We start from the raw sequence: 23256 nt of genomic DNA, 5'->3' as shown, positions 1-23256 counted from the left end.
TATAGGCCTGTAGCTTAGTTTTTAGAAAACTGCGATATAAATTTCACTATCGGTCTGAAAAATCACAATTTGATATTTTCATTTTTGCTATTTTCCAGAAGTTCATTACACACTGTCTTACATGCTGCAGTTCTTTGGTAGTGTAATACCAAACCCTAAGATTGTATTTCATACTGTCCTGCTTTATTCCAGGTGGAAAACCCACAAATGGAGGAAGTGCCAGCTGGTCCCGTGGTTTCTCAGACAGAACAACACCGGTGCTCAGGAGACCTGTGGACCAGGACTTCAAACAAGAGGTATAGAAACCAATCTCTTCATCTCACCCCCACCCCCCGTGCATTCTCACTAAACCATTCCTAATCACCGTAAATTAAATTTTTGCTCATTGCGGTGCATCTGGAGCCCGGCCACAAGGCAGCAGATGGATGTGCCAAGGTTTAGAGAAAAAGGCCAATTAACTTAGAGCACACGTCAAATCCTCTCACTTACAAGACGCGACCCAAACTGAGGCCGGCACTTCTTTTTTCGTATTTTATTTCTATTTATTTTTGTTTTCTTCTGGAGTTTCAGGAGGAAATGTGTTCACAATGCATGAAGTGCCTCTTGAGACTTGTTTGACAGTTCGGGTTGTTTCACTGCTGGCTTTTTTTTCACCTCAGGCTCTTGTCATGCAATTTTAATCGAACGTGTCTTGTTGAAATTTAGGAGAGGCTGCTGCACCTTGCCTATAGCATGTGACGGCGCAACCTCCTGTTTGTATGGGCTTCACACACATATGTGACAAGTACTTTAAAGTAGTTGTGGCTTTCCCTCCTTTAAAGCGTATTTCCTCTTCCCTTTTCATAGAGGATGGATGCACCATGTAGTCCTGGGAGGCTTTCATAAAAATCCAATTTCAGGGGGTCACGCAGAATGATCAATTTCATTATGTTCCAGCTCCTATAGAAGGACATTATTAGTGCCTATATTTCTGTTCCTTCTTCGCTAGCTTACAGTAATGGATGGAAGAATCAATTTATTCATGAAAATGCTTTAAGGTCCACTTTAAATGTACTTAACGCCCTATTCCAGATTCGGTGCAGCTTTCCACTGATTTGATCCCATGTGACACCTGATGTCTGGACCCTCCTGCGCTTGTTTTCACCCTCCTGACAAATCATTTAGTCAAACCAAATGAGATGCACTGACTTTTCTGGTCTGCGTTGTCTTGCCGAACAGAGATTTAACTTAGAGGGAAAGAAACTATTAAACACACAGACCAACTTAGAGCACATCTCTCTCTCTCTCTCTCTCTCTCTCTCTCTCTCTCTCTCTCTCTCTCTCTCCATTGCACACCCTCACAAGAGAAGACCTGACCTCATACTGTACACCGCCAGACGGTAGCTTTCCGAACCAATAGCGGTCCCCGCAGGGGTTCAGCAAAAATGTGCTTATAGATTGATTTCGCTACGAAGGTACAGCCCTGCAGAATGTCTGCATCACAAGAAAATGAAATATTGCAGCAACACAAGTAGTGCCCTTTATTGAAAGAACAAAGCCTGGGATGATGCAAGCCAACACAAATTGACTTGTGGGCTTCAAACCAATTGAGGTAGAGATACACGCTTGTCTGCTCTGATTAGAATTGTGATTTAGCCCTCATGAGATCTAATCTGAATAGTGTAGTTCTGATCTAGTTTTGATTAACTCTTTAGTTGCCGTCATTAAATCTCTATTTGATGTTATGTTGCTCACTAGGGGAGAAAGAAGTATCTCTCACTTAAAGGGACATTCCTGTTATTTTACTAGTCAAAGGGAGTATGTGTCAGCCTGTATGTTGTGCTGGGTGTTTCTTGAGGAGCCTCATCTGGTCTAAAAACTACTCAACTGTCATCACGATACAACAAGAGCTAGCGAGAGTTAGATAAGGATTGCTTTCATATCTGTCCATTAAATACGGAATAGATACAGACAGCAGCCTTTAGCTTAGCTTTGCATAAAGCATGGACATGGGGAAATGGTTAGCATCACTGTGGATGCACCTAAAGCTCACTATGTTATATCTTGTTTGTTTAATCTGCAAACAATGTGTAAAACCAACAGTTGGTGGTTTCATGGCGGATTATCTGCTGACCTATTAAATTATTGAGCCTCTGACCTTCCGGCCTAAGATATCAGCTGCTGGCTTTAGCCCCATCCTGTATTCAACAGACTCATTTACCTCTCTTTAACAAAGCAATGTACACATTTTAGGTAAATCAAGCGCAAAATTAACATTAAAATGTTCTGAACTGTCACACCTCTTATTGGTTTACTAGTACACACAAATGCAATAATGTATAAATAGCATTTGTTTCATTTCAAGAAGTTTATGTGCATTTAAAGTGTTGATAAACTATGAGGCATTTTCCTGAATTAAACTTTGAATTCTGCACCGTATGTTATGAGCTGATTATATGTTTGTCTATTCTAATTTGAAACAGTCCTCATATATACAGCTGCAGAAGAGTTGTAGTGTGGTAAATGGAACAATATATTTCTCTGAATTGTATTGACGTGTAAAGTAACAAAATAAGTAGTAAAGTAAAAAGGAAATATGGGAGTAAATGGACTTTCCACCACTGTGGCTCATTTCCTCTTTCATTACCACACAGATTGTCTTGCCTTTTTAATACCCGCTATGACAATCAATCAATCTGTTGAAACAATGAAAAAAAATAAACCACTTAATGGTCTCCTACATCTTCTAATGAAGCATTTTTGACCTGTCTTCCTCTAATTCTTCCAGCTGTGTCCTGTCGCCAGCTGGACGGGACACAGGCAGACATCAGCGAGTGTCTGAAATTCGCCAAGGCCATGCCTATCATCACTCAGCACTGTCAGCTCCCCTGCCAGGACGACTGCCAGCTGACCAACTGGTCCAAATTCTCGTCGTGCACAGCTGACTGTGTGGGGGTCCGCACCAGAAAAAGAGCACTGATAGGTGAGAACAGTGAGTGACGCAGCACGACCGACGGGCTGCTGGTTTGACCCCGTCTCTGAAAACCTTATTTGCACTGTAGTTTACGTGTTCGTGGGATACCAGGCAATTTAAGGGGTAATGTTAATGGGCAAAGCTCCAAGAGACAAGCAGTGAAGTGAGACGCAAGGTCATAAATCTACTCAAATAGTTCTTTGCCAGCTAAATGCTCCAGTGGGATTAAAGCAACGAATCTGAAATAACTCCTCAGCCTTTGTTATCAATCAGAGTTTCCCCAGAGAGTTGCCCTGTGCATCAAAATCAAAAAAGCAAAATGGCAAGAGCAGTGCAATGCATTAAGGCACCTCCACATAAAGATACTGGAGTGGGAGGGGGGGAGGAGGGGTGATTCAAGTGTAAAAGAGCAGAGAGGTCATGTAAGGCTTACAGGGGTGTAGAAACACTCTTTGAAGGGGTGGTTTAATCGCTCTTAGCTTTAAATCAGGTAAGAAAGAGTGTGGGTTTTGTAGTTTTACCCAGAATTCTTCTGATATATTTAGAAAAGTTTTGAGCAACATGGTAAATGTTGGCCTCATGTCTGCCAGTCCTCTTTATCCTCTTCTTAACCGTAGTTATCTATCCTTAATCCAAAAAAAATACCAAGACGCCACAAATTCAGGTTCCTAAAAGTGGGTAGTGAGGGTGGATCATTACGTTGAGCAAAATGTATACTTTACTGCTGTGTCTTGGTCATAGTTTGTTGCTTAATGCAGTTAGCAACAACTAGCAGCTGTGCTCCTGATGCAGGATGAACTTGACAAAGACACTAGTGGCTGCAGGTAAAGATGCTGTGGGCAGATGGTCTACAAAGTCATGAAAGCCGTATTATTTATTTTGGAAACAACTACTAATGATAGACAAGAAAATTGCATGGTGATCTATGACTAATAATGCTTCACATGTCTGTAGACAGAAAACCTTTTTCTAGTGTAATCTATCATCAGGATTTGCTGTCTCCCCCATGCAAAGAGGGGGCAGCAACTTCTGTGTCATGAGGCCTTTTTCAGTGAGCAAATCTTCCCAAACAAAAGCCTCAGAAGTAGCCTTGAATACGAGGAGACTTGTAGCCACTTCAGCCTAACAGCGACAGAAATCCCCCAACAACATGTGGAGTCATCTCGCCTAATACTCATCTCTGGCACTCTGTTGTCCGTAGGGAGGAGCAAAAAGAAAGACAAGTGCAAGAACACTCAAATGTACCCTTTGAGTGAGACCCAGTACTGCCCCTGTGACAAGTACAACGCCCAGCCAGTGGGCAACTGGTCAGACTGCATCCTGCCTGAGGGAGGCAGAGTGGAGAGCATCCTGGGGATGAAGGTCCAGGGAGACATTAAGGAGTGTGGACAGGGCTACCGCTACCAGGCCATGGTGTGCTACGACCAGGACAACAGGCTGGTGGAGACCTTACGCTGCAACAGTCATGGTGAGTACAAACACGTATCAGCAGAAATAACTGGCCATGGAGGTGATTTTAGTTTTATTTGTTCAGGTTTTTTAAGATAACTTCCACTAGCCACCGCTCCTATAGCATGGAGATGAATGGGTTTTTCTTTGTGGTTCTCACAGCACACAAAAATACAGTATCATAGAAACAGAGGGAATGACAGTACATGATGACAATAAAGACAATGAAGCTCTTGAGCTGACTTGGACAAATAAGACCAAAACTACATAACACTAGAGTGAGGACAGTGTGTTTTTTCCTTGGAGCCCAGGACGAAAAAGATTAAAAGTGAGCGCTCAGCAGCGTAATGTTCAAAACCACGACCCAAGCCAGAAATCACAGTGGAGCGGAGTCACAGGCTCACACCTTGAACAGCCATATTAAGACGATAATTACGAAGTCAGCGTACTATTTCCTGAAGAAGAATATATCAAGGATCAAAGGACTTCTGTATCAGCAGGATTTGGAAAACCTTGACCGTGCACTTATCTTCAGAGGGCTTGACGACTGTCGCGGCGTCTTTACAGGCCTCCCGAGTCAATCAGGCAGCTGCAGCTAATTCAGAGCGCTGCTGCTTGACTCCTCATTGAGACGAAGAGAGGAGACCATATTACTCCACCTCTCAGATATTTACTCTGGCTTCCTGTCTGTCAGACAATTAATTTCTAAATACAACTGTTGCTGCATAAAGCACTGAAGGGTTTTAGTCTGCTCTCCGTGCCCAGAGTCCAAAGTGAGCATGGAGAGGCAGCATTCAGTTTGTATGCACCACATATCTGGAACCAAGTCCCAGACCTTTGTGTTTGCTGCTGCCTTTCAGTAAAACAGTTACTTTATTCATTTCTTTTATTGCACTGGAACTTTTATTCTTGTAATTTTATACCGTTCTTATTCTATTTCAGCTTGGTATTACTTTCTATCGTCTCTCCTTTTTTGCTTTATGTTGGATATAAATGTCTTTGTACGTCTTTCTTTTGCAACTCTTTTGTCACAATTCTTTTAATGTTTTCTGTTAAGCAGTTAAATTGCCTCGTTGCTGAAACGTGCGACACAAATACATTTGCATTGCCTTGCCTGTGACCGCTGACGATGGAAGCAGCTCTGACAGAAATCTGCATTAAAGCACTCTTAAGGCGTAGTGCATTATGTTGCAAATCAGATTTGTTCCATCTGCAGCCTTGACTTTTTGGTTTCACGTGAGAGATATACTGTAGCACGTTGGAATGCTGTATATACAAGAATAACTTTTAGTTCTATTAAATATTCATCTGAAGCAAAGGATTTTTGTTAGTGCACATAATAAAGCCCCTCCCATGGAGGCTAGCGACTCATTCTGCATACTGACTTTCACATAAGGAGGCCTTTTCTAGCACACTCCTGTCAGAATCATTTGTCTCCTCGTTGTAAGGTCTTATCTTAGATCCAAAATACTTCAAGCAAGGAATCCGGGCTCAGAAACTCGTTGTGAAATTGCTGTGAAATAGAATGCGGGAGATGTTCAAATGAATACATCAGTGTTGTGCATATATAAACATGGTTTTAGTCTCCTTGTGTGAGTCACAGATTCAGATATGCGTCGGTTAATCTGAGTGTGGGTGTGACAAGAGCACGTTGTGAGGATGTGGTTGTGTATCTGTGTGTGTGTTTGTCAGCTTCTGTGTATTTTTACACCTATATGAATGTTTGGGAGTGTATGCTTGAGTGCATTCATGCATTCATCTTCGAGCATCATTGAGCTTAGACAAAAGAAATGTTCCTTGAGGTGCACTCAAAAACAAAAACACATCCACGAGGCTTGGCTTTGGTACATGTAAATCTCAAAGATATCATTAAATCTCTTCTGTTATCCCCCTGATTCAGTCGCCCCCCCCCCCCCCCCCCCCCCCCCCCCCCTCCCCCGTCCTCGCTGCCACTCCCTCCATCACTTTCGGTGCCATTCTCTCCATCTCAGCCATCATCATTTTTAATCTTGATAGAGGAATAGAGGAGGAGACATGGTCCTTCCACGACGCTGCAGCTGACACACAGCCCTCGGCTATGATGTCGATCAGGCAAACTGTGTCAACGTTATCTCTATATTCCACAGACATCAACAGAAAAACGATTATCAAAAGCACGTTGATCCAAGCTTTGTGGTATTGCTCACTTTTCAGATTGCCTCGTTGGTCCGTGAGAGGCAGTGACTATTATAAAGGAAGATAAAGCAGCTGTTCCGAACAGTTTTCAATAAATTACTTCTCTTATTCAGAGTTTTGACGCTGCAGCAAGTAACTATTTGAGGACTGTGAACTGAGGAGAATAATAGATCAAAAAGGATTTGGGAAATTTGTACAGTATACATGATTTAATCATATAAATGATCAAAGTCAAAGTTGACCGCAGGGAGACTAATAATCAGCAGCCCAAGAAGCCAGTAACATCCAAATGACAAATTCTTGATTCTATTAGTTCCCTGCAATAATTGCAGGCAGCCACAAGAAGATCTAATTAATGTGTTGTCATGTTCAATATAATCAAGACGGAGAGGGTAGAGACTCAAGACCCAGTCACAGGCTTACCAGCTCAAGACAATGACTGAAATCATGTCGGTCTGACATCATAAAGATGTTTCCACCAGGTGAATCTTCAATCCCATGTCACAAAAACTGTATCAGCAAAACAATATTAACGTAACTCACAAACAAATACTCAAAAAAACAATGTAGCCATTTTGTCTACTGCTACTATCTACACTGTGCCCAAGGTCATGGTGCAGTCAGGGAAAACCTTGTCCTCTGCTATGTCCTATATAGATATATGTCATTACTCATATAGTTCTTATATTTATGACTATAAGTGACTTGTGATGCGTTGACCTTTACACTGACTTAATATTACAGGATGGCTCACAGGGCCTTGGCCATGTCTTAGCAGGATATGGCAAAGTAGGAGGGCATACAGTCACTCTGGGAAGCTATTAAGGGTAAAGCTTAAGGGCAAGCATCTTGCTGAGGACCTGTGAACTTGAGCAGTACTGCAGCGAAGAGATTTGTTGGTGCATGACGACCCATATTTGTATTAACAAGAGAAACAGTCTGTGCCGTGTAATTGAGCCTAAGCTGCTCTGAGTATTAGAGCACAGACAGTGTGCTGTCAGGATTTGAGGACTAAGGTCAGTGTCTGCTGAGGTTAATAATGTAAATCAAAGGGCCCTCTGGCCCATGTTGACTCTATCTTATACCTATATGCTCTCTATCCTAAGCATACAGCCTCCGTAGTTATTTTCAGAGTGTCCGGGGATTAGGCTGTCCCCGTTGCCTTGGACATGGTCGTGGTGCATAGGGAGTCACGGGTCAAAAGCAGTAATGTTAGAGGAATCCTGGAGCCAAAAGGTTCACATAAAGCTTCTCGGGCCGACCACCCGTTGAGCGGATGAATTTTGATTTGAGAGGCCAACACTATGGTGACTCTGCTGGACTTTATGCCTGGATGGACGGCCAGGACTAAATTTTGGTTTGATCTTCTATGAGGGTGTCCTCGGCATGCTAGAGTGCCAAAAAAGGAGTAAAAAATGTTTTGAGAAGTCTCATTATAAATTGTTGTAGTATTTTCCTTTCGTGATTGATTAAAGTGATATTGGTTCGAACCACAACCTTTGAATGATTTTACATTTTCTTTGCCTTAAAGAACACTCATGAATGTTTTCCACCTTGAGTGAGTAAACCGGCATGATATGAAGAAAATATCTGAGGCGCAGTAACATTTTTCAGTATTGTGATGACTATAAATAGGACTTGTGATAGATAAACATATATTGAAGTGTGCATATTGGCTAAGATGGGCTGTCTGCTTTGATAGGTACACCGCTAATACAGACCCCAAACATAGAAAAGACTGTGCTTACTGGATAAAGAAATGAAATGATCTTGAATCTGCACAGGACATCCAACCGATTAAACAGAGCAGTGATTTATATGAGACATTAGAACTATAAAAAAATTGAAGTTTAATTTCCCCTGCTCAACAAAAACATTCAGTGTTGAAATTGAAAAAATACCCGGGGGAAATCATGAAATAGAATTCAATTAAACATGGAATTTTCTGTTTTAAATAAATAGCGACATTGATCCCCCCCAGCCTCCTTCTGGAGGAGAGAGGAGAGTTTGGCCCCGCAGGCGCCCGGACGGCCAGGACAGGGCCTCTACGCCTCACTTGGGTTTAGTTTCCAAATGGTGGACCTGGCCCAGTGCTGCTACAGCGAGTGACATGTCCACCAGGCCCTCGGAGCAGGTCGTGGAGTGTGTAGGACGGGCGGAGGGGGCGATCAGATGAAGGGGGGGGGGCCTTAAAACACGATGACCACAGCTCAAGGGAAATCGCCACTGGCTACGGTCCACGACCCCAGCAACAAACCCTCAGCGTCTGGAGGCAAAAGGAGGATAGTACGCAATCTGTAGTGTGCACTCCCAATGAGGCTGATGTTATATTTTTTATTCATGGTGCTTCAGGCTGTCTGTTGTGATTTGTTGATCACATGCTCATATTGCGATGACTACGAAAATACACTTTACAACACTAGTTGTGAAGAAGAAAAAACCCAAAGAACAAAGCCTGTCTACTTCCAGAGGCATTTCAATGCTCACCACAGTTATCTGTGGGAGGATCAAGAGCTGGTTGGGCAGTGAAATTCATAACGTTTCATGTGAAGTTGGGCAGTCAGCAGTTAGGGAAACTTCACACAGCAGTGACAACTGCTTTGGGAACCATAACAGGGGCTTGTGCCAGGTAACAACTTCTAACGGCAACAGCAGTGATCTCGTACCTGGATTCAGCCCAACAGCCTCCCTGAGAGCTTGGCAAGACACCCAACAAGTATATATCAGTCGAACTACAAGTGAACTGCAGGCTGAGGTGCTGTGGCATTTGCATTGTGAGTGAACTTAAGATGACAGCGTCAGTGATTTAGAATGACTGGACTTGAATGTGGGGCTTACAGTGGGAGGTCAGAGCTGCAGAGGTCCTTCAGAGAGCATGCTGAACTCAGCAAGGTGTTGATGGTGAGATGCTGATCTGGACTCAGGGGCAACAGAGTGTAAGGAGATCAGGCAGAAGTGTGTGTGCGTCAGCTTGCACGTGTATGGATGCGATAATTATGTCTGCGCACATTTAGTTTGTGCCAAAATTCCGCCAGGACTCTAGTCCTGCCTGGATTAAGCAGACTTTTTATTTTCTAATCATATTAGCTTTAAGGAATCTTACTGCTCAGCTCTGGGCCACCATAGCAGGCAGCGAGATCACCCTTCAACTGTCTTTTTTTCAGCTGAGCCGAGTTTAAACCCTGTGTTTAAGCTCCGGTCATCCATATAGCTGAAGTATTTTTGAGCAAGGGTGTTCCAGCAAATTGACAGCGTTAGCATCATTAATACATTGTCCTTCATGACCAACCCTCACCCATCCTCAGTGACAGTAAGGCTGCTTTCAGACCGACGTTTGAGCTTCATCAACCAACTTTCCTGATAGATTACTTTGTGACATAAACAGAGTAACTCTACAGTCATCAAGGATAAAGAGAGAGTCACCGTGACAGCTGCTGAGAGTTGTTCTCATTGTATCATTAACTGTTGTGCTGGGTCTTGGTGTCTGATTAGCCTGTACCTTTAGCAACATGCCCTCACCAACACAGCACAAAGCGTGATTTATTTATTTTAATGCAGTGCTATTTTTGGTCTGGACATGGCCAGGCTTAACTCACAATTTGAACAAGTGACATCCCATTCTCAAACGGAGACACTGTGAACAAGGAAACTACCGCACTCCCCTCTAGTTATCCTCCATTTGCTCCGGCAGAGCTGAGTGGCCAGCTGTGGGGCTGCTGTTGTTGTACCCAGCTGCTTAGTAAGTCAGCGTGAAAGCATAATGGTGCTTACAGAAGAGTGTATGTGGTCAGCAAGACTTTAACCAGGTTAAAAAAGTGGAAAATACTTGCATATGTATTGACAGAACTGATTAATTGTAAGGACTGACAAGCCTCTGTGGGACTCCTAGGAGAATTAAATAGTGGGAAGTGTGTTTTCAACAAACCCGTCTGTCAATATAGCACCACATGTCACTCATTAAAAAGCAAAGCAGCGCACATCAGAAAGAGGAAGCGGTTAGGCACCCAGTGAGACATTCCACTTTCCCGGCTCATTCACCTCATCGATTTTCTTAATCAGAGGCTAAACGGATTTACAGACCAGTGCTGTTTCATAAGGCCAAAAAATGCATTAGGTCCTGTCTACTAAATAGGCCTTTTTTTTAAACAAGTGCAAAAATCTACAAAAATGCACAAAGCCAATGGTTCAGAAATATAATCTCTCTCAGCACATTTGACTGAACCTTGGCCTGTGTGTGCTGGTGGAAACAGAGGAAATCACTGCCCAGAGATGGTGAAAGATCCAGACGAACACAAATAACAAGCAGAGTGAGGTTCTTAAAATCAGCCCTGTAAACTGTGGCACGACCCTATGAATAGAGTGAAAAACTGATTCTTGCCACCAGGCCCAACCACTGCTTCGGGAGGTTTTGAGACTTTTATATAATAATGTACAGCGGACCTTTGAATGTGGAACCTGTTTTCATTCCACTGAGCTAAAAATCAATAGGTGTATTTGGATTAGTTTGTGAAGCATCAGTTAATAGTTTGCAGTGCTCTTACAGTGGGTATTCTCCCCTTTCGAGAGGTCTTGGACTTTGATGATTGTTTGCTACAAAAAGGTAAGATAAACGAACCTTTAGGAATCAGGACAAATGCAGTTTCATACTAGATAAATAGAATAAGAATCTCTGAAGGGGATTGAAGAAGCGGACAAGGACATTTTTCTCTAAAGCAGTCATACTCAACCTGGAAACTGAGAGGCGGAGGTCCTCCTGGTGAGATCAGAAAGAACTGAAGGTTTATGACAAAGATCATTTCCGAGGAATCGGTTTTCTGATGACTACGTTTCCCTCTGAAATAATTCATAACAGATTCCAGTCCAAAACATCATTTTATCATTTTATCTTGTGTGTATGCGCACAAACAATCCTCTCTCTCACTTTACAGGTCACAAGCCAAGAAGCAGAACCACGGCCGTATACATTTGTTTGATTCCTCCTTTGTTGTTCTTCTTCAGGATACATTGAGGAGGCGTGCATCATCCCCTGTCCCTCAGACTGTAAACTCAGCGAATGGTCCAACTGGTCACGCTGCAGCAAGTCCTGCGGCAGCGGGGTCAAAGTTCGCTCCAAGTGGCTCAGAGAGAAACCTTACAACGGTGGCCGGCCGTGTCCCAAACTGGACCACATCAACCAGGTACAGACGCTCCAGGTGAAGCTTTGGAAGTCTGAACTAGTGGCTGAGCAGGAGATTGAGATTAAAGCCAAAGCTGGTTTTCTGCTCACTCTTCATTTTTGAATATTTATGAACTGTGCTACAATATCTTTATGCTTATTACAAGTATGTGTGTGTGAGAGAGAGAGAGAGAGAGAGAGAGAGAGAGAGAGAGAGAGAGAGAGAGAGAGAGAGATAAATTAATTATTAATCAATAATAAGCTTGAGTCTGCAGAGTCTTTCCTTTACCTTCCCCTCATTATTGCTGCACTTGTTTTTTGCTGAGCACCGACAGTGCAAAAAGCATTCGGTGCTATAAATGGATCCCATCCACCATATTAATGCCCCAAAGTGTGCCAGTTGATTCCTTAAGGTTTCCATGATTTGCAAAAATGAAATGCTTTCCAGGCCCGTTAGTATCAGCAGATGCAGATTAAGGTTGTGTTGATCTACGACCGGCAGCGTGTGTGTTAGATTGTGAAGTTCACACAGGTATTTACGCCAGAGGCTTTTCTGATTATGTCCTCTCAAATGTTGCATTAATCATAGGTTCTGCACTATATGAACAGTTGGCATGTGCTCATTAATCTGTCTGTCTCCTTTTAATCCACCCCAATGCACGCTGGATATGACTCACTGCTACAGGCTCAGGTAAGAGCTGCTTTCCTCATCTATTTGTAATGTAGTCGCAGATGTCAAGTGTCACTGATGTCAGTGGGTCACTGACAGATAGATGTACACAGCGAATAACATCCTCACTGTAAGTAAACAAGGTACTTTCAGATTGGAGTTTTATTTCAGAGCTGCTCTGGGGGCAGAAATAATCTTGTGGACTAAGTTAAACCTCGGAGAGCTGAGCCAAAGAGTCACTGTGTATTAAGCAAAACTTAACTGACAAACTTACACTGCTAAAATGAAACATTTATAAAATACCTAGATTGTAGAGGCCACTTCTTAAGCTTCTCTTTTGAGTAGGAAACATTTAGAAGGCAAAAGTATCAATCTCCAAACTTTGACTTGCTGCTTTTGCTGCTGTAATCATATCAAGAACTGGTTGCGCACATAAACATGGTTAATCTGTCCTCAGGTGTATGAGGTGGTGCCATGTCAGAGCGACTGTAACCAGTACGTGTGGGTGGCTGAGCCGTGGAGTGTGTGGAAAGTCAGCAACGTGGACTTAAAGGAGAACTGCGGCGAAGGTGTCCAGACCAGGAAAGTCAGGTAGCTCTAAAGCTGTCTGTCATGCTATGTGTCTGCTTATGTTGTTCATTTACACCAGTGGATCCACACGGTAACTGTTAAATGTAGTTGTAGGTTTGTTTTGTTTTTTTGCCTGTAAACTGTAAAGATGTGCTACTTATGTAGATTGAATTTGGGTTTTGTTTTGGACTTTTTATCAGACTAAACGAGCTATTTGAAGACATCATATGTGATGTGCACTTCTTCTATTATTAGAGATAATTAGTTCATCAGAATAAAATAATTTGTAGATGAATCTACGGCAGTGGAACGCTGTCTCCAAAAAGCTGAAATGCTCATTTGTTTTAAATGAATATTTTTTTTATTATTATTGGAAACATACATGCTAAGGATCCTGTACTGGCTGGGCTAACCTGTTTAACACAGCTGACAGTCAACAGCCGACTCACTGCCAAATCCTTTCAGGTGGAACTCAAACTTCTGAATTTATGTTCTCCACATGCCAAGACATACACTGTAATTAGTCATAAGACTGTAATTATTAAGACATACAGAGCCAGACATCCTGGTCCTTGATTAAAAACACACACACACACACAAATAATAAAAGTGGAGGACTTCCCTGGAAGACAAGATATCAACATCCATTCCTCTGGGAATGATCAGTTCTAATGCCTCTTCATGATTTTTGGTGGTTCAGTGGTACACACAGTGAGTAAATACACTAATGGCTTGGCTGAAGCCTCTGCTCTTTAGAGCTGGTCATTACCGTTAGAAATAGTCACCGTCCCAAACTGTAATTTGCAGGGGGAGAAAATGCTGTTGCAGCAGTTCAGGAAAGCTACATGAAAATACAGATTTTCTGACCATTCATGTGTTCATGCGTCATAGTTTAAATGTATTTACTTGGTTAAAACAAGAAAGTGAAAAAAAAAAAAATACTCTCAGGTATTTCATTCAGAGTTCATGTCCGGCCTACTGCTGTGTGTGCACAGTGACCCTCCATAACCAGTGGAGTCTGTAATATTGCCTTTCCTTACCCTGAAGGACACCCCCCACTGTCAACATAGGTTGTCAAATATGTACTTCATGTACCTGCCAACTCCATGTCCTGTTAAAACACACTGTCTGACACTTTAGTTCTGTGGAGCAAACACAGCAGCATTGCTAGAATAAGGTCAAATTCAGTGTGTCCTGGCCAACTCCACAGGTGCATGCTGAACACTATCGACGGGCCGTCGGAGCCCGTGGAGGACTACCTATGTGACCCGGAGGAGATGCCCCTGGGGGCCAGGGAGAGCCGGCTGCCCTGCCCCGAGGACTGCGTGCTCAATGACTGGGGCCCCTGGAGCCGCTGCAGCCTGGTGAGAGCTGAACCCACAACAGAAAACAGCAGCTCAGAGTAGATACGGGAGCGTCAGATTTCAGTGAAGCCCACTGAGATTCATCTTGATAACTTTTTCCTGTCTGAAATATTTTCTCTGAGGCTGAAGCAATTCAAAGCGTAGCTGCACTATATTATTGTGAGCAGTGTGTGAATCTCTATCAACAGGTTATTAACGGGTCCACCGAGGAGACGTAAAAAAAGAGATACGAACTGGGAAGCAGGAGAAAAATGGCTTATACAGTATTTCACCTATATTACACTGTACTCACTGTGCATTCAGCAGGGAAGGAAGAGGATTTATGACAGACCTCCTGAGCAGGTTTCCAAATTTACATTTTGGCACACACACACACACACACACACACACACACACACACACACACACACACACACACACACTCATGTGTGATGTGGTGGCAAACATAGAGCTGGATCTGGATGAAAATATTACCCCTACTCTGTGATAATCGTTTGGCAGACAACCACATACAGTGAAAATAATTAGTTGTGATTTCAGAACAAAATTGATTTACGCTAAGATTGTAGGCTCAGATATGTGCAGTGCTAGAATGTGCTGCCATGGATCCAGCACCCAGCTCAGTTCGTTGTGTTTGGATTTGTATGTTTTTACTGTTTTTTTTTTTTAAGACACTCAGTGCTACCAGGAATTTAGTTCATAAACATTTATTTCAGCCTGCTGAAGCTGATAATAAACATGTGGGTAGAACATGAGAATGTATGACCTGAGAGTCCTTCTCCAACTCAACGTGAAATATGAGGACTTTGCAAATTGAGTTTTGTAAAGAGACGCCAACCCCTGATTTCCTCACAGCAGCAAAGCACACACATGCAGGCGAGAGCACGAACGCAATCTTTGTTCTCCCTTTTGCAAAAACATGTAAGATTTCAGAACATCCCATTCTGCTCCTCCGCCACTGACACCTCAGATTTGGGGTAAAAAGACATTTTAACTGCTCTGGTTTCACCTGCTGTTCTCACAGCAGCACCCTGGCCATTGTTAATCACACCCCATTCTCTCCCAAAGTGCTTGACACACTGACTTCCCACAGTTCCAATCTCATACTGGAGTCTGCAGTGGCACCAGTGGGGCTTCTCGCATGTTTTATTCATCTTGCCAGCGATGGAGTTATTCAAAAGGCTGTCATTTTCTCCAAGAACTCTGTTCTTTACAAGCAATGACCGTGTAGAGTCTGGTGGTTTACTATTTCAGCAGAATATCCATTTCAGCCGTCCTGTCGAGTCCACATTCTGGGAATGAAAGGAGAGACGAGCGAAAGGATCTTTATTTATTTATTTTTAGAAGTACAGGGACAAGGCCTATCCAGACTCCGGAAGGATGTCTTGACATAAGAAGCCTAATGAATTATGGCTTCAAAATAATCCTGAAAAGGGCAAATTCGCACAATTTTAGCCTATAATGTTCAATAGATATAGATATCAGTGTGGCGGCTCAATGGCTTAGTTTCTTTTCAGAGATATGTCCGTATTATTTCTTATCACTCTCTGCAATATGGGCTGCTTAGTCATTTACACATTTTTAGAAATAAAGCTCCACTTTTTAAAGGGGAGTCTCTGTTTCAGCCCTGTACCAGGACCAACAGCCGAGCGCGGACGGCGTACACCCTCCGGTCGCCCAGTGTGGGGAGGCAGTGTCCAGACACCACCGACAAGGAGCCCTGCAGCCTGAACCTCAACTGCTTCAACTACTTCTACAACATCACAGGTAGAGGAAATTGTGGAAGAATGTAAAGCGATGCGCTGTCTTCATAAAGTCGCTGTGGGCAGCTGACCAAGCTGAGTTCGGGTTCCCTTCCCTTCCCTTCTCTGAGTAAGGTCGGGAAAACAGTTTGTCTGTGGCTCACGTGTGTCTCCTCAGAATGACAGTGCTGTACGTGCTCTGTATTTTGAATGGAGCAGATGGTTTTTGGGCCGCTGCCATGGATGTGTCAGGAAGAATTTTTCTCAACTTCAGCCAAATTACTGATATGAAAACAGCCCTCTGTGTGAACATCACTCTCTGTGAACATCACAGCAAACGCAGCCTCCATTTCAGAATGAGCTGCTCATCTTTTTTAATGGCAAGAGGAGCAATCGATACCTGACACATCTATTTTTCTTATTTTTAGCACTTTTGTTTTTTCGGGTAAGATAATTGTGAACTTTGCAAGGATCTTTTTTCAAACCTTGTGTGGTATAATGATGATGTAAACATTAGTGGAGCTCTCTACAGTCTTGCTTTTCGCAGTCTGTCTGATCACAGACACAGACTAGGTTTTTGTTGGCTTTATTTCACATCAGCCCCGCTTTTCAAGGGAAGGTTGAATAGGTACTTGTTTGTTTTTTCTTTGGATCCCTGCATTTACAGCCATTAAAGCCTGTAAGATAATAAGTACGAGTAAAAGGTTTGGCTGTTGGCCGCTGTGGGTTAAGTGCCTTGCTCAGTAGGGGCACCTCTGTGGTGGCTTGCGCAGGAGAAAAACAGTAGATTTTATTTACTTGAAACTTGAAACTTGCAAATTTTGCTGCTTGGGAGCAGCGGAAACAAGCTGTGAACGCAGAAACAACACATCCTCACTTTTTACATTGATATGGTGAACGTGCTATCAAACAGCAACATTAACATTTATTTGGAGTCACTCTCTTTTTAGCTCTGTGTTTGGTCTCTACCAACTCCTGAGGGAAATATCTGTCTCTTTAGCTGCTAAATGCACCACAATGATCTCCAGCTAGTTGCTGTCAGTGTCTGCCAGTTGACAGCTATGAGAAAGGTGAGAGCGAACCAAAGTAGTGAAGTTGCGAGTCAGGCGGCCATGCGATGAGCTGGAACCCACCGTGAAGCCTCTATGAGGCCGAGAGGAGCTGCAGGTTCAGATGCTAACTCTGTGTAGATTCATCTCTATTAGTGATCCCTTTCACACTGATGCATTGTTTTCACACTGACATTTCATACATTGTAAAAATTACATTACATATGTTTTAAATTCCATTTAAAAATATTGATTGTAGCTGCTTTAACTAGAAAAGTATAGTACATTTAGAATAGAGAGAAGAATAGAACATTTCCAAAACTGCACAGATGTTTAAGGTGGTACCCTTCTCGAGTTCCCCTGTCTAATCTGCAGGATATCACATCTCCACATCATATATCACAGAGGCTCCTCTTTCACATTTAATTCTGTAAAGTGCAGCACACTGTTTCAATAAAAATGAAATAAAAGAGAGATTGGCAGCTTTCCTATATTTCACTAGGAGTTATTGTGTTGCTTCTTTTGCCGTTGCCCCACATTCTCAACCGGCCCACCCTCCTACTCTGTCGACTCCTTGTGTTGTTACACTGGGAGCCGTGACATATAATCCTTTATGCTAGGTTCACAGTGGCATACAGGCATCCCAGGGTATATGTACAAAATATACGAGCAGAGATTATTATTGGGTAAAATGCTCTTTTTTTTCCCCCTTTGTTGACGCTGAGACCATTCAAGCTGCTCCATCCTTCACACTTTTACTGTTTTTCCTGCCATCTCTCTCTCTCTCTGTCTCTTACCGTCGCTCTTTCTTCTTGCAATCTCCCTATTTTCATTCCCCAGAGTGAAAGTAAAAAAGCTCTTTGGCAGAAGGAGACACAATTCCCTGAGTTGTGCTTGCAAACAAGCTCACTGCAGCTAAAAACAGCCACTCATCTTTGTCGACGGATGGCACACTTCATGAGTGATACCTCAGCCTTCGTGTTGTTTTTTTTTTTTACCAACGTGCAGCCTGTGATTTTACAGGCATAGACACCCTAAGTCTGGAATAAAATGTTGTCTTTCCTACTTCACAGAAATCATTTCTGGGGCCAAGGGTCAACCTCTGACAGCTCTGGATTTTTCTGGTTTATCGGGGAAAACTTGTATTGATGTTGCTTTTAAATCCTGGTTATTTAACTCAAATCTGACCGCCTGGCCACATGGCTCACTTATGATGCTGCCGTAAAAGGATCCTGGTGGCAGCCAGATTTATTGGATTTAAGTGAGCTGTGAGCTAAACCTTCAATGACCTCTTTGCTGACAAAGTAATCATCTGTTATCGACAGTGATCTTCGCCAGCCCGAAGCCATTCAGTCTCCAAACACACAACAAAAAAACGCAAACCGATTATTTTAAGGCGTTTCAGTTCATTTTGACATGAGTTACGTGGCAGGAGAGATGAATAGAAGAGGGGGAAGAAGTGTATCATGCAACAAAGGTAATGAGCTGAAGGCAGATTTACAGTATGGAATGCACAAGACATGCAGGCTTCTCAGATGAGTCATCTGGGAGCCTATAGTGTTCATTTGTATGCGTGGCACATCCATCCTAAAATCTATCAGATACACTGCAGTGAAGGCATGAGAATTTTAGTTTATGTCAGCAACATAGCTGGTAATTAAGTTGATAGTGTTTCACTGTGTCAATACACCATACCAGAGGTACCCATGCTTCCTGAAACACACTGTACTCCCGCATACAAAGCCTTAAGTTAAACGACTTTCAAAATAACATGAGGCAACCTGGTGAGACAGTGGATTCCTGTGTGTTTGCCCTTAAAACGCTGAGACACACCATGGTTGTTTGTCACTGTCTGGGATTTATTCATTCTGAAGTATAAAGAATTTGTGACAGCTGATGCATTTGAACACTTTTGAACAGCGTCTCCTTGTGTTTTGTCCCACCACATATCCCGCTTCAACGGAAAATACATCCAGCTACAGAAGCAGAACACACAAGTGAAATGCTGCTTCCTTGTGACTTGAATACAGATTCCTCTCCTTTTTCCTTCCTGCTCCTGTCTAAACCATGACTCCCTCTCACCTGCGTGCACCCAGGGAGGTAAAATCAACAGCAGCAACCTGCTGAACTCTGGGAGATGTTTGCTGTACGTGGTGACGTTGTGTGCTCTACTTACAGGTAACAGTGATACTGTAAGGGTCACGTTGTACAGTAAGGGGCTTTACGGGGTTTAACAGCTGACACGACGGCTAGTAGATGAAAACGTGCTCAGCTGGCTTTGCAGTTTGTTTATTTATTTATTTAACAGGGACGGTACGCATTAATGAACATTTCTGTAAATGTGCCAGTATTAGCATAAGGAAGCTATTTTTCAACTGTTGTCCCTGGGCAAGGTGTAAAATGCCAGCAGTTCACATTCATGTACATAGTAAACACAATTAACCTTTAAAATATTAACAAAACATCTAGACAGACAATGGTGCATGGGCAGGTGATCCTGCAGCACAAAACATGACAGAAGACAAAATGAGGAGACATAAAAACAGAAGAAGACATGAGAGACGACCTGCAGGGCTCTAGTGTGGACAGTGCTGATGTGATTTCAGACAGTTTTTAAGTTCAGTCTTGAAAGTGTTGTAGGAAGGGGTATGCTGTTCCAAATATTACCGTCCCTGACTGAAAGAACAGATTGTCCAAAGGTGGTCCGTCTGTAGGGCACATCACAGTCTCCTCTGACTATAGACCGAGTGGCTCTGCCAGCAGCACGTTTTGGTTTAATAAAATCCATTAATGGTGGTGGGGCAAGTCCATATAGTATTTTGTACACAGCACAAGCATATTTAAAATAAAGTTCATCTTGAACAAAGAACAAATTCTTATGTTTTGACCAGAGTCTTTTGACCGAATCGTACTTATAGCTGCTATAATCATGTTAATGTAATTGACAACAGATCAAATGTAGGTGAAAGGGCTCATTCGTAGTGACTAACCCACCCAAATGTCGCCCATTTCTGCAGTTCTCCTTTGCTCCAAGCAGCGTTTTAGTGCCTTTCAGCACATTCATTTGGCTTTTCCAGCCTGCATCTTCTCTGTTTCTACTGTTCTGCTCTCACCCCTCTCATCACTGTTGTTTTCACACACAGTAAGCAGCGAAAAAAGATCTAAAAAGCCACTGTTCACCATGTCCCCAGCACCAATGACAACGTTAGTAACTAGTGGCTGAACATTTTTGTGGAGAGCAAACCAGAGCTCAAAGGAGAGTGAACAGACATGTCTCAAATTATTTCAGATTTGATGTGATCTTAGAACTTAATAAAAGCTATGATGTTAGCATTGTTGGTAAAAGAGCTTTTCCTACAGTGGCATCTTCCAGTGTTGACTCAGACTGTTGGATTTATTTTGGTTAGTATCTACCTATCATTCTGTTCTCTATGCTAAGAACAATCGGTTGTTCCTCCATGTGACTTTTGTTGATAGTCCCTGGGTTTCTTTGCCTGATATCAGACAGAATTGTCAACTTGTTGCACTCCATTTCCATCTTCAGTCGGACATTGCCTCCACTCTAACCAATTTCCATGGGAGAGGGGGGATAGATTTTCCCTAACCAATCACTAGATACGTAGCCATGCCAACGCACTGGTTGTGCCTGCTTTTAAGAGTAGAGCGGAGCAAAGTAAAAACAAAACGATTTCGGCAAATATTGAGAAGACATTCAGTCTATAGAAAAAATACTGGCAAGGCTCGACAACAGCTTGACAACTGTGTTAGTCACGCCTGTGGAGCTCATTGGACCGACTGTTTTTCAGTTATGAAGCTGCTCCTTCATGTCATGATGCCAGACCAGAGGCAGCATGTTAAGTGGAGTGGGCGGATTCAAAGGCCTGGATCCAGGCGAAGGGGCTGCTGCAGTGTGAAAGAAACAAACAGAGGAAATGCAACAGTCAAGTTAATGATGCTCAGTGGATTAAAGATTAAAGTGCACTGGGCATCATTATGTAGTATTACTTTCTGATCAGTATATTCCAACTAAGTTGTAGGAGATTGTCTGTGTGTCAGTATTTTATAGTATGTTATATAAATAATGTTCTTCTCCTCAGACTGGAGCACTTGTCAGCTGAGTCCTAACGCTGTGTGTGGGAGCGGCATCAAGACCCGGATGCTCGACTGTGTTCGCAGCGACGGCAAATCAGTCGATATAAAATTCTGTGAGGAGGTGAGACTTAAGAAAATTCCCCTTTTTTTGGTCAGTTTAGCTTTTCCTTTTTTTTTCGTTCACACACTCATTTTTCTTAATGACTTAATCACATCACTCATTAGACTATACTACGGTACCCATCTAGTACTATCAGGCCCACAGCGACATGGAATATTCAGAAGTATTCCCATGCACAGATTGTTGTTGTTGCTTTAGGCTGAACGTTTTATTCATTCATGATGTGTCTCGTCTCCCTGAAATTGTAGCCGGCGGGCTGTGGCAGAGCCGGCCCCACAGCTATTTAACCCTTGGCCCACTTCATCATCTGGCTCATTCACAAAAACACATTGTGTCAGAATTGCTTTCACAGCATCCTTGATGTTCCAACTCTATTGGCCTGATGCTGCCCAGCACAGTCTGTCCCCTGCCAGGAGAAAGGCGTCTGGGAATTGTAGTGCTGAGAGGTCAAGCTGCTGTGTGGCCATAACAGACTGAGTCTGTGCCGTGACGGTTCTCCTGTGCTGTCAGTGATGATGGTGATGATGTGTCAAGAATTAGCCCCTTCATTTCCCTACATGTGCTGCAGCTGAATTTGGAGAAGAAGTGGCAGATGAACATCTCCTGTGTGGTCGAGTGTCCCGTCAACTGTCAGATGTCGGAGTGGTCGGCCTGGTCAGAGTGCTCACAGACGTGTGGACTAGAAGGTGAGATTCACAATATAAGACACTTTTCTCAGCACTGTGGTCATCTCAAACTCTATGAACCACTGTTGACATTTCGCTGACATTTTTATCTTGAAAAAGAACTGACAGGACTCAGTGAGGATAAAAATCTGTGACATTTTACTCACAAGACTCCTTCTCTAAGTACTGGGTCATATTTTCATCACCAGCTGAGTCTCACAATAATCAATGTGCTGATTTGTATTATGTTACACTTTTCATGTACAATAATTAGATAAAATCCTAAAAATAAAAGCAAAAGTCGTCGAGCAGAGTAAGGAACAAACAACAAACATTAGAACATATAAACATATAAATGTTTTTGAAGAGAAGTATGATGCTGAATTAGAAGGAGCTGAACTTGGTTGTCTTTGTTGGCAAATGGCCAAACACGTCAAATCTGTGAAAGGCACCAGAGATTGAGCTCTGATGGGGTTTTAACCCTGAATGATCTGCAGTTGCTTCAGTCAATACGAACTCATACTGTGCGGCCAGCTTCAATGAAGTGTTAGAACAAGCTGATACAGTCTGTATGAGGTGCTGTCAGGTCGTGAGTAATGAACACAAAGGTGCTCCATGGAGTTTCTTTGATTGCATTTTAAATACTACATTGATTGCATACATGTTGACTAGCTTGAAGTCATCTTCTTTCTTGCCTTTATTGCTACGTGTCTTGGCCAATTACTGCCGCCTGTAGGTCACTTATAGTTCATATAGCGTCAGCCGCACGCTCGATCAGAATAACTGCTTCATGGCACGACGAGGCCAACTAGGTCAGGACCTCCTGAGGTACCTGTCGAAGCTACAGAAGTGGTCAGAAGAAAGAAAGCAAGTGAATCAGTGAATATGTCCAGCAGCAGCAGAGGTCACGTGTGCCTCCTGTGGGTTGGAAGCATAAACAACAATGTCATCAGGTAGATGATGATGATAACAGTGTTAATGTTCTCTTACGATCATATTCTCAGCTAATTATTCTTACCCTTCATATCATGTTTCTTGCACAAAAAGTCATTATATCTACATTAGCGCACATCAGAGAAGCAAGTGTGACCTTCTGTTGACAGTCCCTGGGCCTCCTGAAAGAGTCAAATACAGAGAAATGCAACAGAGTCGAGCGCATGATGCTCAGAGGTCATGAGAAGACTGTGGTTGCACGTGCAGTCCAATGTTGTAAATACATACAGGTAGATACAAGTAAAAGGCGTATAGGTC

The 23256-nt window shown here is 42.8% G+C and overlaps 1 protein-coding gene across 1 annotated transcript in view; it reads left to right on the top strand.

Annotated features, from left to right (window-relative positions):
- Positions 1-23256, top strand: part of thsd7ab (thrombospondin, type I, domain containing 7Ab) — a 125068-nt gene that overhangs the window by 84540 nt on the left and 17272 nt on the right. Inside the window, exons 14-23 of the mRNA XM_070834903.1 lie at positions 193-296; positions 2768-2962; positions 4155-4421; positions 11576-11754; positions 12418-12423; positions 12860-12993; positions 14183-14336; positions 15962-16103; positions 21225-21340; positions 21909-22026. Of these exons, the coding sequence (XP_070691004.1) occupies positions 193-296; positions 2768-2962; positions 4155-4421; positions 11576-11754; positions 12418-12423; positions 12860-12993; positions 14183-14336; positions 15962-16103; positions 21225-21340; positions 21909-22026 (1415 nt within the window). The remainder of the gene's footprint in view (positions 1-192; positions 297-2767; positions 2963-4154; positions 4422-11575; positions 11755-12417; positions 12424-12859; positions 12994-14182; positions 14337-15961; positions 16104-21224; positions 21341-21908; positions 22027-23256) is intronic.

The sequence above is a fragment of the Pempheris klunzingeri genome, chromosome 8, assembly GCF_042242105.1.
Source record: "Pempheris klunzingeri isolate RE-2024b chromosome 8, fPemKlu1.hap1, whole genome shotgun sequence".
Taxonomy (NCBI): Eukaryota; Metazoa; Chordata; class Actinopteri; order Acropomatiformes; family Pempheridae; genus Pempheris; species Pempheris klunzingeri.
This window is presented reverse-complemented; position numbering and strand designations above follow the sequence as displayed.